The following is a 17,013-nucleotide window of genomic DNA, read 5'->3' as shown; positions in this document are numbered from 1 at the left end:
AGACTAAATGCTCTTGCTGGGCCTGCATACCAAGTATGACCCGCCCCTTCTCTGCCTCTGATTGGCTCTGACCCTGATATTTTTAACCCTAACCCTAACCAATCAGCCCTCGGGTGTCTTCGTCAGACTGCAAGGACGCAGGTCCAGCAAGAGCATTTAGTCTCTCCTGTTTAATTTAATGAAGGAAAATAAAAATGTCTGCAGTTTACAGGTTGAACAATAACAACACACAGATAATAAAACACACTCAGTTTATTTCTGTATTTACACACTAACTAAACTTTTGGTTTTCAGATGTTTTAGTTTACAGTAAAACATTCGTCTGTCTGTTTTTTTAGTTTGAGTTCTGCAAAGTCAACATGATAAATGATGTCAGAGGTAAACGTTCAATCAGAGAGGAGGAGGTGTTTAAGACCTGTCAGTCAGTCAATCAGTCTGTTTGGTGTTAGTGTGACCTTTGACCTCAAACATCCTTCTATCTGTCTGATATCTTTCTGTCTTTGTTTCTTTCTGTCACAAACAAATAAACATGTTTTCTGAACTTTCCTTTAACTCTTCCTCTCTCCATCTCATCACTGATAAATCTCTCTCTCTCGGTCACTTGTTGCTGTTGCTCTCTCCCAGCAGCCAGTACGTCCTCATGCGACCTTTGCCCTTCACTTCAATCTCTCCTCTGAGCTGCAGCTGGAAGCAGCTGAACTCCTCCACGACCAGCCGAGTCGCCTCCGACAAGTGAATCTTCAGAGCTGCAGAGAGGCGAAATCAACAAACTGAGAAACATCACTTCAACATTTGCTGCACAGCAGTGCTGGAAAGTAACTAAGTACATTTACTCAAGTACTGAACTTTGGTACAGTGTTGAGGTACTTGTACTTAACTTGAGTATTTCCATGTGATGCTACTTTCTACATTTCAGAGGGAAATATTGTACTTTCTACTCCACTACATTTATTTGACAGCTTTAGTTACTTTTCAGATGAAGATTTGACACAATGGATAATATAACAAGCTTTTAAAATACAACACATTGTTAAAGATGAAACCAGTGGTTTCCAACAATAAACGATATTTAGCCATATTAGCTGTCAGAAAACAACTATTTGCTATGTAGCGATATCACAGAGTAATGGCGACCTGAGCAGTGAATGAAGTCACACTCTCTCTCTGTGTGTTCTTATCCGAGCTTCTCTGTTCTTTGTTTTGGTAGCTGTGCTGGCTGCGCATGCGTGTTAGTCCCTCCGTGTCCGTTTCCAAGATGGCGGCTGCGTCACAAACTTTCTCGAATTACAGCTAAACAGTTCACTAAAATATGTTTCTGAAAACATTTGAGGCACAAACAGGCAACACAGTAACATTGTCTTGATCCATATTCGATCAGCTCTGCCTAGTTTGACAGTTTGATCTGAGTTTCATGAGTTGTCGGCTTTCTTCTTTTTTTCCCCGGAAATAATCGACACACATTTGTTTTGGTCTGAGAGGTTGGTGCTATAGTGCGACATCTAGTGGCTGAATATCATGTATTGCAACTTAAAAGAGTAACTTAACACTTCCCACCTGGCTGCAGTGAGGTACAGGTGTACTCTTAGTACAAGTCTTTGACTTCTGTGGTGTTTTATGTCTGAATTGTAGATGATGAAGACAAATGTCCTCACAGGGACATTAAAGTGTATTCTATTCTGTTTTGATCTGGATATACAGTACGGTGCAAAGGTTTTAGGCACTTTAGAAGTTTAGATTCTTCTCCATATTGCAACACCATCAGGGAGGCGTCTGATCTTCTGCAGCAGGACAACGAGCCCAAACATCCAGCCAGAGTCATAAAGAACTATCTTCAGCAACAAGAAGAACAGGGAGTCCTGCAACAGATGGTCTCTGATCTCAACATCATGGCGTCAGTCTGGGATTAACATGAAGAGACAGAAGAAGAACTGTGGCAACTTCTCCAAGATGCAGGAACAACCGACCTGCCAAGTGCCTGAAACACTGTGTGCAGGTGAACCGAGGAGAACTGCTGCTGTTTTAAGGCAAAGCTGCTCACAGCAGATATTGATTTACTTTAGGATTTTGCTGCTTACTGAACTTTGTATCAAGTTAACTGATCAATAAAAACTATTCATGGCATCCTCACTTTACTTTTAGTGCCTAAAACTTTTGCACAGTGTGTGTTTGTTACCTTCTCCGTTGGACTCCATGCGTGACGCCGTGTTGACTGTGTCTCCAAACAGACAGTACCTGGGCATCTTCAGCCCAACCACACCTGTACACACTGGACCTACACACACACACACACACACACACACACACACACACACACACACACACACACACACACACACACACACACAGACAAATTAGGTTTAAAGAGTTAACACAACAGATTTATCATTTCAATCCTGTAACATCATCAGACTCATGATGAACAGTTTTTTTTTTTTTTTTTAAAGATGAAAATTGATGCAGTAGAACCAGGGATATTGGCTTTTTTTTATCCTGTCAAAACCTGGCGTCTACATTATCCACATTGCACCTGGAGGTTGGGGTGTGTTTTGCTAGTAATGGCTAATGTAGCCTGTAGCTGCTAGCCTCGAGCAGAGATGAGGAGCTACAGAGGTCTGGTAAACTCACTTCTTTCTAACGCCACACCCTCAGATTTTTTTACTTTTCAAACTTGTAGTCTTTAGCCCCCACCAATCAGCTAATGATGTCATCAGTGACATCATCAGCTCCCTCTGGAGACACAAAAGGTTTTATACCACACACACACACTGACCGCTGTGTATGCCGATACGCAGTTTGAGCTGCTGGTTTGGTCGATGTCGGATCTTGAAGTTCTTGACGGCATCCAGCAGGGCAAGCGACATGCGTGCGACCTCCCGACCATGCAGCTTCCCATTTCTCACCGGCAGACCCGACACCACCATGTAGGCGTCACCGATCGTCTCCACCTGAGGTGCAAATAAAAAAATAAATAAATAAATATATATATATATATATATATATATATATGTGTGTGTGTGTGTATGTATGTATATGTGTGTGTGTATATATATATATATATATATATATATATATATATATATATACAGTCAAAGGGTATACAGTGAACCCTTTGAGGTGAATGTGTGATTTTGTGCTAAATAAACAGATAACTAGACAGAACTGATTTGACTCCTGATGTTTCAGATGGTTATCAGTATCTGGTACAGAGACAAGTTCAGGACATGATTAGCCTAGCTTAGCATAAAGACAGCAGGGGAACCGTCTGTATTTTTACCTTGTAAACATCAAAGTTGTCGATGATGGCATCAAAACAGGTGTAGAGGTCGTTCAACAAGTTCACAACCTGCATGTAACGAATAAATAAATGAACTCTGAATGTTTACATGAAAATGAATGAAATCTGCCATTTTAATTTGTAGTAACAAGTCAAACCACTAGATGGAGCCAGAGAGGTTAATAAAGGTAAACAAGAGGATGTGACGCTTTAAAGAACTGCATGTGCTCTACTGAGTTCTACTAATCTGTAACTGAGTTCTACTGATCTGTAACTGAGTTCTACTGATCTGTAACTGAGTTCTACTGATCTGTAACTGAGTTCTACTAATCTGTAACTGAGTTCTACTAATCTGTAACTGAGTTCTACTGATCTGTAACTGAGTTCTACTGATCTGTAACTGAGTTCTACTGACCTGTAACTGGGTTCTCGTGATCTGTAACTGAGTTCTACTGACCTGTAACTGGGTTCTCGTGATCTGTAACTGAGTTCTACTGACCTGTAACTGAGTTCTGCTGACCTGTAACTGGGTTCTACTGAGTTCTACAGACCTGTAGCTAAGTTCTACTGGGTTTTACTGAGTTCTGCTGACCTGTAACTGGGTTCTACTGAGTTCTACAGACCTGTAGCTGAGTTCTACTGGGTTCTACTGAGTTCTGCTGACCTGTAACTGGGTTCTACTGACCTGCAGTGGCGTGCTCTCAGCAGACAGGGCAGTGAAGCCGATGATGTCGCTGAAGTAGATCGTTACAGAGTCAAAAGCTTCGGCCTGAACCGTCTCACCTCGTTTCAGCTGCTCGGCCACCGAACTGCAACACAGACAGTGACAGTACTGCAAATAATACTCATATGCAGTATTTACTGTGGTAGTACTGCATTATAGTTACTGTGGAAGCCTCTCATAGTACTGCAGTATAATTACTGTGGTAGTATCTGGTACAGCAGGGCTTCAGCTTTGCGTTTCTCTTCATGGTATGCCTGTGTTCGCTCCTCCACCAGCTCCTCCAGGTTGTTGGCGTACTGCTCCATACGAGACAGCAGGTTGTCCAGGATGTTGGAGCCGTAACCCCTGGCAACAGATGGACAGACAGGTGAAGAAGAGGGAGTGTGTGTTTTAGTTTTGCAGTAAAGAAAAGTAAATTGTTACTATGTAGTCCAGTATTTTGTTTTCTTATTTTGTGTGAGGAAGCTAAAGTTCTGATGTGAAAGATAATTCAGTTACTAAAGTTAAAAGAACACATCATTGTTCTCTGTAGGAATCACCTGTCTGTCTCTCTACCTGTGTTGTTTCCTCAGCAGTATCTCCACCTGTCTCTCTCTACCTGTGTCGTTTCCTCAGCAGTATCTCCACCTGTTTGTCTCTCTCTACCTGTGTCGTTTCCTCCGCAGTATCTCCACCTGTCTGTCTCTCTCTACCTGTGTTGTTTCCTCAGCAGTATCTCCACCTGTCTCTCTCTACCTGTGTTGTTTCCTTAGCAGTATCTTCACCTGTCTGTCTCTCTACCTGTGTTGTTTCCTCAGCAGTATCTCCACCTGTCTGTCTCTCTCTACCTGTGTTGTTTCCTCAGCAGTATCTCCACCTGTTTGTCTCTCTCTACCTGTGTCGTTTCCTCAGCAGTATCTCCACCTGTCTCTCTCTACTTGTGTTGTTTCCTCAGCAGTATCTCCACCTGTCTCTCTCTACCTGTGTCGTTTCCTCAGCAGTATCTCATCCTGTCTGTCTCTCTACCTGTGTCGTTCCCTCAGCAGTATCTCCACCTGTCTGTCTCTACCTGTGTCATTTCCTCAGCAGTATCTCATCCTGTCTCTCTCTACCTGTGTTGTTTCCTCAGCAGTATCTCATCCTGTCTTTCTCTCTACCTGTGTTGTTTCCTCAGCAGTATTTTCACGGTGCTGAAGTCGGGTCGGTCGCTCGGCTCTTCGCTCCAGCAGCGCTGGACCAGGACTCCGAGTTCCTCACTGTGACTGTGGGAGCAGAGGGAGGGACGGAGGGGGGGGACACCACCCTGACACACTGCCTGAACAATCTCTGAAGGGGTAAGACAGATAGAAACAGCCTCTTCATTATTATTCATGGAAAGGTGTCTGTGTAAGGATGCATTACTGCTTTAAGAAACACAAAAGCACCACAATGGCCACAAAGAGACAAGAACAACCACAAGGAGACTCTAAATGACTACAAAGTTACATTTACATTTATTTATATCAGTGCATGCCAAATTATTTTTAAAATGTTTTTCAGTGGTTTTATATTTGAAACTGCAGTTGTCATGAAACTACAACATGACATGATAATTTATACTTTCCATGTAATAATAATTACACAGAAATTTCTGGTGTTAAATCAGTGACGTCTTTGAGGTTTTAGTTCTGGTTTCACTTTCAGAGTCATTCTGAGATGTTTGGTCTCTGACCTGTCATCCAGACCACACTGTGATGATGATGATGATGATGACGACCCCGTCCTGATGACTGTACAGGGTTATTACTGTGTCATCAATTCTCTGAGTGATGCTCCTGCAGTTTGATCTGATCTTGTCTCATGTTACTCTGAAAACATCAAAGTGCTGATTCCAATACGAGATCCAGCTGACTGAAGCTGCTGAGCTCAGTCCAGGGTATTCAGAGTAACATGATCCGACCTTTGTGAAGAGTTTCTGACCGTCACCAACAACCACATTGTCCACTGGAGGGTGCCATCTATCTATCTATCTATCTATCTATCTATCTATCTATCTTTTTTGTTTAAATTGATTTTGATTCTGTGTTACATTTATGATATTTTTTGGTAAAATAAACACATTTCAAACAGCCTCAGTTACTACATTAATAATAAATCCATATCAAGATGTTATGAGCAGCTTGTTAGATGCAGGAAATCTAAAGTTCATAAAATTCTCTCTGTTAGTTTAGTTCATGACATTCATAGTTTTGAAATTAGATCTTTGCTTGTTAAATGTAATGGCAACATAATAAACCTCACTCTGTTTTTTATACTGCTTTTTGGTTTAAGTTATGAATTATTTTAGTATATTAATCACATTTCAAACATCAAAATAACAACAAAAATTTACATTTTGTAAACAACATGAGGTCATGTTTGCAGATCTGATGTGATGTTCAAAATCCATCTGAAAAAACTGGCTGTTGAGCTTTGTGACTTCAGGTTTTGTTACTTTTAATATTATATTTTAAATATCGAGATGAGAAAAAAATCAGATAATATATCAGCTGATTTACCAGTGACATAGATATTTACTGTAGTGTTTGGGATATATTACAGTGTAAAAAAAACTCAAAAAAAGAGTCACTGTTTTTAAATGAACTCAAACACATCTTCAACATTTACTGATCAGACCACAGATACACTGATACTGAGAGATCTGTGAGGAGATCAAATTAAATATATCACAATAACATTAACCTGAAAACTTATTTACTTTATTTGATTGTTTTGACTAAACTTAAGTGAACATATCAGTGTTTGCTGGAACTCAGACAGAGTTAATGCTGCTCTGAGAACATCGCTGACATGTTGACATAGATGAGTGTGTGTGTGTGTGTGTGATGACAGCAGCGTGTTATCGAGCTGTCACAGAAGAATTTAAATAAACAGATTCTACACTGTTATCACACACACACAAACACACTGGTGACCTACTCAAACCTTAAGTCTTAATGTTAAATTGTGTAGATTTACATGCAGGAATCTGCTTTTTGTTCCCACTCTCAGAAAAATAATAGTTCTACAAAAGGCTTTGTAGTTCTACAAAGGACGATGACCGAATAAAGAACCTACTTCATTTAGTGAATGGTTCTTCAGGTATTTCATATGGTTCTTTGTAGTATGAAAAGGTTCTTTATGCTTATTTGAGTTATTTGATGGTAAGTGATGACATAAAATAAAAAAATAACGATCCATTTGATTTGATTTCACTTTTTCTCAGTACATACCGCAAAACTAATTTTCCGTGTTAGTAATTGGTGAGAAACCGAGAGGAGGGAGGGAGACCGTCCTGCTCTCTGTGATCATCTCCAACGAGATCATAATGCAGCCGGATCCTGTGCACATAAGTTCTGTTTTCATTTTTAGAGGTGTTCATCTTGAGGCTTGATACTTTGACTGCCAATGTGGGTTCGTGACTATGAAGTCCATCATTACATGGCTCTTCTGTGCTCATCTGAAGTGGACATTTTTCTTCTCTTTACTTGATTTATTCTAATTGTTGATGGGTTGCCCTTTTCAAGCTGTAATCACCCTTTGCATATTTGCATACATGATGTATGTGTGCAATTGTCTTGTAATGCTGATAATATTACAGGTTTTGCTCAGAATTTTTTACCTTTTTAACTTGTCCAGATATGTGGTTTTCAGATACAGAAAATTTAAATCGAATTCAGTTTTTGTTTGCAGATATGTTCATATGTGTGTATGTAAATCATATTTTTTGTGTTGCTGGTATCTGTACTTTCAACTGTATTGTACTTCAAATGTTATGCCCTAATTGAAATGCTTTGATTTTTATAGCAATATCAATAAACTAAACTAATGCTAACAGATCATTCATTCATTTTCACCCTACATGTAATATTTAAATTTAATATCCTCAAAGAATCATTCACATTGTAGAAAAAAGGGTTCTTTACTGAACAAGTTGGCTCTGCAAAGAACTTTCTTGAAAATGGTTCCTTAAATAACTTATTTATGGTTCTTTAGGGAACCATATATCCCCAAAGGTGCCTCAAAGAACCATTTTTTGATGGTTCTTTGAGGCACCTTTGGGTATTCTTTAAAGAACCATCCACAGAAATAGTTCATCAATGAACCCTTCTCCAAAAGGTTCTTTGTGGAACCAAAAATGGTTCTTGTATGGCATCACTCAGAAGAACTGTTTTTGGTTCCAGTTGTTATTATTATTCTGTGTGCACGGTGTGACTGAGCAGCCGTATGTCCCCACATGGTGAGTAGAGCATGAACACAGTGTCTGACCTTTGGGAGTGAGAGTGTGTGTGTCGAGGTAGAAAACTCCTCTCAGCAGAGCCACTTCCTGCAGAATGATGCCGAAACTGTAAACGTCTCCTTTCTGAGTCCCACAGGGAGGAGGACAGTCCATCCTCAGCAGCTCTGGTGCCGTCCAGAGCTTACCTGCACGGACAGGTGTGTGTGTTTTATTTACTTGATTAACACTTTCACAAAACAGATGGTTCCATCAAAATTTGGTAACACGAAAGCAATAACAGTTTATTTTACAGTTTTTAAAGAGAACCTATTATGCTAATTTACAGCCATAAATTTTTATTTTTTTTACTCCACTAGTAGCTTTGCATAATTCACAGTTCAAAAAACTCCTTATTTGACTTGAACTGGGCCTTTATGCAGCCCCTCAATATACACTGTGTCTCTTCACAGTCCATCTTTAAGGCCCCCCTCCTGATGAGCCCACTCTGTTCTGATTGGCCAGCTTTAAGTATCAGAGTTGTGTTGAGTTACTGCTTTACTGTTTCAAATTAAAAGCTTTTAAATGACTAAATAAAACAGGAGACTTTTATTGTGAGGAATTTATAGGAAGTGAAACATGTGACTACGCCCAAAACAATGGAAAACACCATAATGTTAGCGGAGTGGAGCAGTGAAAGTAGAAAAGTGTTTGTCTTACGGGCGTAGTATGCGTGTGTGTCCTCGGGGCAGCTGGAGTTTCGGAGACTGTCCAGACCATAGTCGGTGATCTTCAGGACGAAGCGACTGTCCACCACACAGTTTGATGACTTCAGGTTGCCGTGGGAGACAATGACGCTGTTGTGGAGGAACGCCATGCCCTACATAACAAAAAAAAAGCAAAACTGTTTTTATTTGGGTTAAATGTATTTATCCCTGAGTTCAGTGTGTGTTTTCAAAGAGATGGGGGGTATTTTGGAGTCTTTAGTGTCCCCTGGTGGCCACATGAAAAGGTGATGTCAGTGCATCGTCTCCATAGAAACATGTCTGTTCTCTGTAAGCCCAGCCCGTCACAGCTCTGCCCCGCCCCACCCCAGCGACACACTGTTACCTTGACAATGTCATTGATGAGGGAGTATCTGAACATCCAATCCAGTGTGATGCTGTCGCTCTCCATCAGGTCCTGAATTACACACACACACACACACACACACACACACACACAGTCGATACAGTGTCATTATGATGTCAGTGTGCAGGTGTGTGTGTGTGTATACATGCATCTCTGTTTCTGTGTGTGATCTGTTCTCTGTCAGGTTTATACACTCTGATGTCTGGAAGAAAAACATCTTTCTCACCGAGCAGTTTGAGAGCTTTGACGTGTTTCACAGAAGAGATTATTTTTGTATAAAGTAAAAGTACAGAGCCCCCAAAGTCCTGAGACGTGATTCTTTTTTATCTTGTATTGTGTGAACAAGACAATTTACTATAAATTCATATGTGTCTCTAACATACAGCCTGCCAACTTCAGATGCACACAGCCGCCATATAATGAAGAGAACTCAACTAATCAGGTTATTTTTTCATCTCAGCATTTCATACAATTACATTTTTGCTGCTCTTGAACATAAAGGAAGAAAGAAATCTATTCATTAACAATTTATAACTTCAGACTTTAATTATTTTCATGAATGACTTATTAAATATAACTGCAGACCTGATGAGTTAGAAAATGTTTATTAATTATTCATAATAATTTATTATGATGATTTATGATTGTGTACTTGGTCTTTTGTTCAGGGATATACACAAAGCCTATCCAGTGTGAATGCGATCCCAGCATTATGAATCATTAATAAAGGGTTACATGTTTCATACATATTAATCTATAGTAAATTATGTTGTGTGCACAAGAACCATAACTAGTTTGCACAAAAAGTATCAGTTCTTCTGTTTATATTTCGATACTTTAATCTGCAGGCAGTAAAATCACTGGAATCCTCTTTAACTGAACACAGCTGCTTTTCTCTGAAGGAGGAAACTACAAACTTCTTACAGCCTCCTTTGATACTAACATGAGCTGGCAGACGCTGGAGTTGGATCAGAGTCAGATTATTTAAATTTGGCAGTTGACCATTGAGAACAATATTGTTAGAAATAACAGAGTGTGCATCGACCGATTCTCGTCAGGAGAAACATCCACAGAAAGGAAACTTCAGAGAGACCGGATTACCAGGAACACAGAAAACTGCAGAGTCATTAAACTAACAGTCATTAAATATATGTGAAGGTATATTTTAAATTTAGTGAATGTAATCACTGTCACTAAAAGGTTTCAGCAGATAAAACAGTGTAATCTTAGTATTTAAATGAGGTTTCACTGTCTGTGGAGCAGTAAACAAGACTTTTCTGTATTTCTTTTATCCTCTATGGTCTGTTGTGATGAATCCTTCCTCCTCTCAGTGCATAAAATAACTCGACGGTCATCTGGCAACAGCCCAAACCCCACACAGCTCACATCAACCTACAGCAGCCTGACATGTGCTCCCATGTTGCTAAGTTACCGTGCTGGGAGGTTGCTAGGTTACAGCGCTGACAGATAACGAACTGAGAGGTGGAGAGATCGTCTGATGTATGAAGGAATGTTAGAGGACTGCTGCAAAGATACATGGAGCTGATAGACAGCTGATACATTATATTAAAGATGAGGATACATAAAGGAATAAGATCTAAGGATACAGAGAGGTCAGAGGGCTAAACAGAGGGATATAGAGGGTTGATAGAGGGGTATAGAGGGTAATAGGGAGTTGATGAATGGGTATAAAATGTTATAGAGGGATATAGAGGGTTAATAGAGGGGTATAAAGGGTAAATATAAAGGTAGAGACATGTATAAAGGGTTCATAGAGGATAGAGAGTTGACAGAAGGGGTTAAGGCTGATTTATGGTAGGTCGCTGTACACTTTTGATAAGTGTCGTTCAACAGAAATTGAAGAGTTGCGCAATTTATGCTTCAGCGAAAGGTTTCAGCCGTCTCCATGGTAACAAGACACTATACTCCGGCCGGCTTGATTAGTTATATTATATCATCCCGACCGGGACTGATTAAACAAGGATGTTACAAGTTACAGACCAAAATAGACCAGGTGTGCAGCATGAAAGGAAAGTGTCATGCGTCACCTTTTCTGTCAAAAAAACATAATTTTGATAAGTGTCGCTTGACCTACCATAAATCAGCCTTTATAGGGGTATAGAGAGTTGACAGAGGAGTACAGAAGGTAAAAATGGGTAAAGAGGGGTATGGAGGTTTGATAAAAGGGGTATAGACAGGTATAGAGGGTAAAGACAGATAAATATGGGTATAGATGAGTATAGACAGGTACAGAGGGTATAAAGTTGAGAGAAGAGTAAAGACAGGTATAGAGTGTAGAAAGTTGGGCTTGTTGTACCTGCAGGCTGCCTCTAGGACAGTACTCTGTGATGATGCACATATTTGGTGGGTCAATGCAAGCGCCGATGAAGCGGGTCAGGTGTTCATTCTGAACATCACGCATCTGCAGGAAGACAAAGGCTGCTGGTTCAAATCCCACCAAGAACATCGGCATGCTATTTCAAAGCAAGGCACCAAACCCCAACCGTCGATTCTCAGTGGTCAACTTAGGTAGAGTAGATGGGTCAGTAGTTCTGAGAGAAGGTAGGTTGCTCAGTCCTTCAGTAGGTAGGTTGATCGATTGATAGGTATGCTGGTCAGTAGGTAGATAGGTAGGTAGGTAGGTTGGAGAGTCAGGTAGTTCTGTAGGTAGGTTGGTCGGTAGGTTGTATGGTGGGTAGTTAGGTAGGTAAGGTAAGGTAGGTCCATCGGTAGCTTGTTAGTAAATAGATAGATTTCTTACATGTTTTAGTTCAAACAGAACGTTCCTGGTCAGTTCCATGCGTTTTTTGTTGATATACTTTATGGCTGCCAGGTTTCCCTGCAGGAGACAAATTCAGCAAGATTACCACTTTACTCATAAAACCACACTGTTATTTTCCATTACAGCACTATTAGTGGTCAGAGGAGTGTGTTCAGTGTTAGCTGTTAGGTGGTGTAAGGCGGTTAGAGACCTTATAGTATCCAGTTTTAGTGTAGATCTGGAAGTTTCCCTCCATGGTCATCAGAGAGCCGTAGTTGGATCCTTTCTGCAGAGAAACCAAATAAATTTGTTTTAATCAGTCAGCAGTGAGTAGAAACCATGTTTATTATGTTTAATAGTCAGTGTGATTGTTACCAGAGACATGGTGAGTCTGCTGCAGGCTCTCCGCAGGACTTTATCCAGGTTACTCATCTGGACATCATCCCAGGAAACCCTCCACAGCTGAGCTGCTAGCTCGCTCTCCAGCTTCAGCTTCCTGTTGGACAGACAGGAAGACGAGTGTGTGTGTGTGTGTGTGTGTGTGTGTGTGTGTGTTTGTGGTGGACAGTGGATGTATTATCATGTGTGTTTGTGTTTGTAGAGTCAGTGTGTGTGATGACAGAAGTGGGGCAGGGGAAACAGAGAGAGAGAGGTGAGGTAAAGGATAAACAAGAAACAGACGAGTGAGTTGAGCAGCGAGACAGAAACAGAGTCCAGGGGGTCCCTGTTAGACTCCAAGGGTGGGAATATGGTGGAAAACCCCTAAATGTTTCAGGGCCCTGGAACATGCCCTGTATAATTGATTACTCCAGGTTGTAGATGGATGTAAATAAGCTACTGACTGGTAAACCTGTGAGATAATGGTGCAGTGTTTTAATTACTTCTGTACATATTTTACCAGGAGATACAGTATGTCCTGTGGAACCTGCTACCTGCTGGGGACCCCAGGAAGAGTAGCCACTGTTGCAATACAGTACATAATGGGGATCTAAATAAATAAATAAAAAATTAAAATGTTGAAATATAGTCATTGAATTACACTTTGACTCACTGCAGTAATGGTGACATCTCTAGAGAGCAACACAGAAAAACATAATGCTGTAGCTGCTGCTACTTGACATGTATGAAGCAAGGTTTTGTTTGTGTATGTTTTTTGTTGCTATTTATTATATGTTTATCTGTGTTTTTATTTTGCACATGGAAACGGCGCACTGTGCCACAACCATGAATTGGTTGGTTGATCACTTCCTGTGGCCATCACTTCCTCCCATTCCTGACCTGGATGGCAGCCCAGCAGGCTCAAATGTTAGAACAAAGGAATAAGATTGTCCTGACTGAAGTGATCAATGGTACTTTGTCCTTCAGAATCCAGTAACTCTCTACAAATCTCACTTCTGGGCTACCTCCCCTTCCTCCAGCTGTTGTAACAGCATGGGGTTCCTCTTAGACCCTGTAAGGAACTCCTCTGGTAGGAGGCATCTACCTTCATTCAATGTGTAAATTAAACTTAGTAGTGACACTGGCAGTTACCATCTTGAGTTACCTGATGTGTTGGCACCTTTACCATGTTTACCTCCCATATCAAGACCTGAAGAAAACAACCTCCTGTGATCACAGACTGCTGAATCAATAGTCATCAAAGTTTTCTCTGCAGCTGAGTTTATTAACATTTCGTGAACAACTGAAGAAACACCAGGCCAACTAAACACCAGTTATCCTCAACTACCTGGCCAGTGTATCATTTTATGAATCAATATATCATCGGTACTGTGATTCAATGACTCCAGAACCAGAACAAGAACATCTCACAGCTGTAATAGAAGCACTAATGTTTCCCATCAGGCCTTTCAACCATTTGCTGCTCTGTTATCTCTGCATGAACAGCACCTCAACCTGTTAGACTGCTGTGTCACAGAGTGTTGATGATTTATTGATGGAAAATGTTACACAGAACAGATTAAATCTACACACAATAATATTTCTAAACTACTCAGATCATACAGAAGTTATTTCATCATTTTCACTTATATGATGATAATATTTAATCTAATCTATTGTATAAATGCAAAACAGAATCAATTTATAACAGCTGTAACACCAGTCACCAAAACTACAAAAGTAGTATTACATACATGAGAACATTTTCAGTTTCAGCTAAACAGTTAAAACCTTATAGTTTTATTTCCTCACCTGACAGACTCAGACTCGTTAGATTTAAAGGGTCAGGCTCACTTAATTTGAATATGTTGCAATAAAGAAGAAAGATTAGAGAAAAGTCAGGAAAAAAGTTTGGGAACAAGTGACCCATTTAAGCGGAGTTCCACAAGGCTCCATTCTGGGCCCACTGTTATTTTATCTTTAAGTCACTGACTGTTGATTTGTAACATTGTTTTTTGTGCAGATTTTTAAAAAGTGTGAACATTCTTTGGGAAGTCTGGGCATTTTTTAAAAGTGAGGATAATTCTTACAAAGTGAGCAGATTTTTGGAAAATGAGAACATTGAGAACAAGGGCCAGACCCTGCTTATCGTTTGTTTAGCATTGCAGGAAACTGTTGGAGTGATACAAAAACACAACAAAGTAGTTTTAAATATTTTCCCAGTTTATGTGTGTAGTTGAATTGTTTTTTGTTGAAGAATCTTGCTTCATTTTATCTACACATCCATACCACATCCCTTCTGTCTCATCTCTCTATTACATGAGAGAGAACATGTGAAAAGGGGAAGACAGAGAGAAAGACAGGTAGAGATGAGAGATGGTTGAAGAGAGGGACGAGGAATAAACGACAGACAAGAGAAATGAAAAGAGAAAACAGAAAAGTCAAAGAGAGAAGTGAGAGCTCAAATCACCAAAAAGTGTGTTTGTAGTCGTGTACGTCTATCTTTGTGGGGACTCATTTGAGTTTTAGACCCTGGGAGTGAGTGAGGACATTTTGGTTGGTTCTCACTTTGGGCTGAACCTTCACCGAGGGTTAAAGGTTGGTTTTAAGGTTAGAGTTAGTTTTAGATTCAGTTTAAGGTTAGGGGTAGGGAAAGCATTATGTCAACAGGGGTCCTCACTAGTATACATATGTACAAATGTGTGCGTGTGTGGGTCTCACCTGTAGATAAAGACGGTGATGGTAACAATGATGACAAACACGAAGCAGATCACTATGGCAACCATCTGATGCATTGTAATTGTACCTGGAGAGAAAGACGTAGACATTAGAACATACTTAGTACAGTAAATGTGCATGGGGGTAATTTTGTGAGGGACAATTACAGCAGGACACTCTTTTAAAAGGGAAGACAATTTTTGGAAATGGGACTTTTTTAAAAGTGAGGACATCTTTTGGAAATGGGGGGCCCCTCTTCAGAGGGCTGTCGGAGGTTAGGGGTCGGGGGTAGGAAATGAATGATGTCTGTGAGGGTCTTCATAATAAGGAAATACAAATATGAATGTGTGTGTGTGTATCATACGTGTAAGGCAGGCTGGATTGTCGTTCTTGAAGCCACACTCGGGGATATCTGGAGGTGGAGAGCCACCAGGCCACTGGAAGCTCCGCCCACTCTGCATGACCAGCTGGTTCTTACTGCTGTTATACACACACACCACCTGCACACACACACACACACACACACACACACACACACACACACACTGTCACACCTGGACTGAACCTGCCATGTTTCCACAGGTTCATGTTAGTCTGATTTAATGGCAATGAACTCACATCAGTCCAACCTGAGACCAAACTTAAATATAAGGACTAATTCTGCTTTTTTCATGTTTCAGATCATTAACTATAAATCCTGCTGACTTCATGTCCTGATATTCATTTTAATTTGATTTCCTTCTTTAGAGACAAGCTTTAGTTTTACATTATTTTTATGAAAATCAGTCTGCAGAGAGAAAATCCACCAGTCAGCATTGTTCAGTTGCCTTTATTTTAAGAGAGTTTACGAGGTTGAGTTCAAAACAAAACTGAGACTTGACAGCTGAAAAGAGTTTGATAAAATAAAATCTGTACAAACAAAAAAAAATGCTGACATGAGTTTATGTTGTTGTTTAGCATCATCAGTGTGTTTTTCTCTCAGGTGATGACATCACGAGTCAAAGGTGTTTACCTGAAACTCTCCAGACTCGTAGTCCGTCATGTCCCAGACAGCAAAGTCCATCTGTCTGTCTCCCAACGTGTCCATCTCCACCATTCCCATCACTCCTGCACACACAAAACATCAGCTTTTAAAACATACGGTTCTCTTTCTTCTGTTTTATTATACTTATTCATTTTATATTTGTTCATTTTATTGGACTCCTGTCAGTTGCTAATCTACCACACATTAAAGTAAAAATAAATAAAAACAAACAAGTAAAAATAGCTCAAACAACACAAGCACAACAATACACACTTATTGATAAATGGTTGACATGACGTTCTAAAAATTAATATCAACAAAGCACAGAGCAGCAAACAAACAGGTAATTATTAAAGTTATATTAAGTTCACAAACATCTAACATCTGATATAAAATGTTTATATTCAGTCACACCGTCTGCTTTAAGTCGTGAAAACATGTGCATCTATTTATATTTTCCTTTTTTCTTTCATTGTCTGTTTTCTATTTTTTCTATCTGAGTTATGTGACTGACTCAGTAATTTTCAACAACATATTATTCACAGAAAATGAGTGAATGAACACAGATGTTTTTGTTGATTGAAGTCGTCCAAGAAAATGACAACCAAGAATTTCACAAAAAATATCGCACACACACACACACACCGACCCTGTTCACCTCAAATACCTCAGTGCAATCAGCGCTCTGGCAAGAAAAATACATCACGAGTCCTGAGGGACTGAGCGTGTATGTATGTGTATGTGTGTGTGTGGTCACATTAGCAGCATTTCATTCTCTGCATTATGTTTT

The 17,013-nt window shown here is 40.0% G+C and overlaps 1 protein-coding gene across 1 annotated transcript in view; it reads right to left on the bottom strand.

Moving 5' to 3' along the window:
- Positions 1-270: 270 nt before the first annotated feature.
- Positions 271-17,013, bottom strand: part of npr1a (natriuretic peptide receptor 1a) — a 41,522-nt gene continuing 24,779 nt past the window's right edge. The window contains exons 6-22 of the mRNA XM_042435807.1: positions 16,212-16,306; positions 15,564-15,699; positions 15,203-15,287; positions 12,479-12,599; positions 12,315-12,389; positions 12,104-12,181; positions 11,660-11,764; positions 9,322-9,393; positions 8,932-9,091; positions 8,265-8,420; positions 5,135-5,303; positions 4,197-4,343; positions 3,960-4,083; positions 3,275-3,343; positions 2,771-2,945; positions 2,174-2,272; positions 271-746 (exon numbers count right to left, since the gene is read on the bottom strand). Of these exons, the coding sequence (XP_042291741.1) occupies positions 598-746; positions 2,174-2,272; positions 2,771-2,945; positions 3,275-3,343; positions 3,960-4,083; positions 4,197-4,343; positions 5,135-5,303; positions 8,265-8,420; positions 8,932-9,091; positions 9,322-9,393; positions 11,660-11,764; positions 12,104-12,181; positions 12,315-12,389; positions 12,479-12,599; positions 15,203-15,287; positions 15,564-15,699; positions 16,212-16,306 (2,015 nt within the window). The 3' untranslated portion in view covers positions 271-597. The remainder of the gene's footprint in view (positions 747-2,173; positions 2,273-2,770; positions 2,946-3,274; positions 3,344-3,959; positions 4,084-4,196; positions 4,344-5,134; positions 5,304-8,264; positions 8,421-8,931; positions 9,092-9,321; positions 9,394-11,659; positions 11,765-12,103; positions 12,182-12,314; positions 12,390-12,478; positions 12,600-15,202; positions 15,288-15,563; positions 15,700-16,211; positions 16,307-17,013) is intronic.

This window comes from Thunnus maccoyii, chromosome 15 (assembly GCF_910596095.1).
Source record: "Thunnus maccoyii chromosome 15, fThuMac1.1, whole genome shotgun sequence".
Taxonomy (NCBI): Eukaryota; Metazoa; Chordata; class Actinopteri; order Scombriformes; family Scombridae; genus Thunnus; species Thunnus maccoyii.
This window is presented reverse-complemented; position numbering and strand designations above follow the sequence as displayed.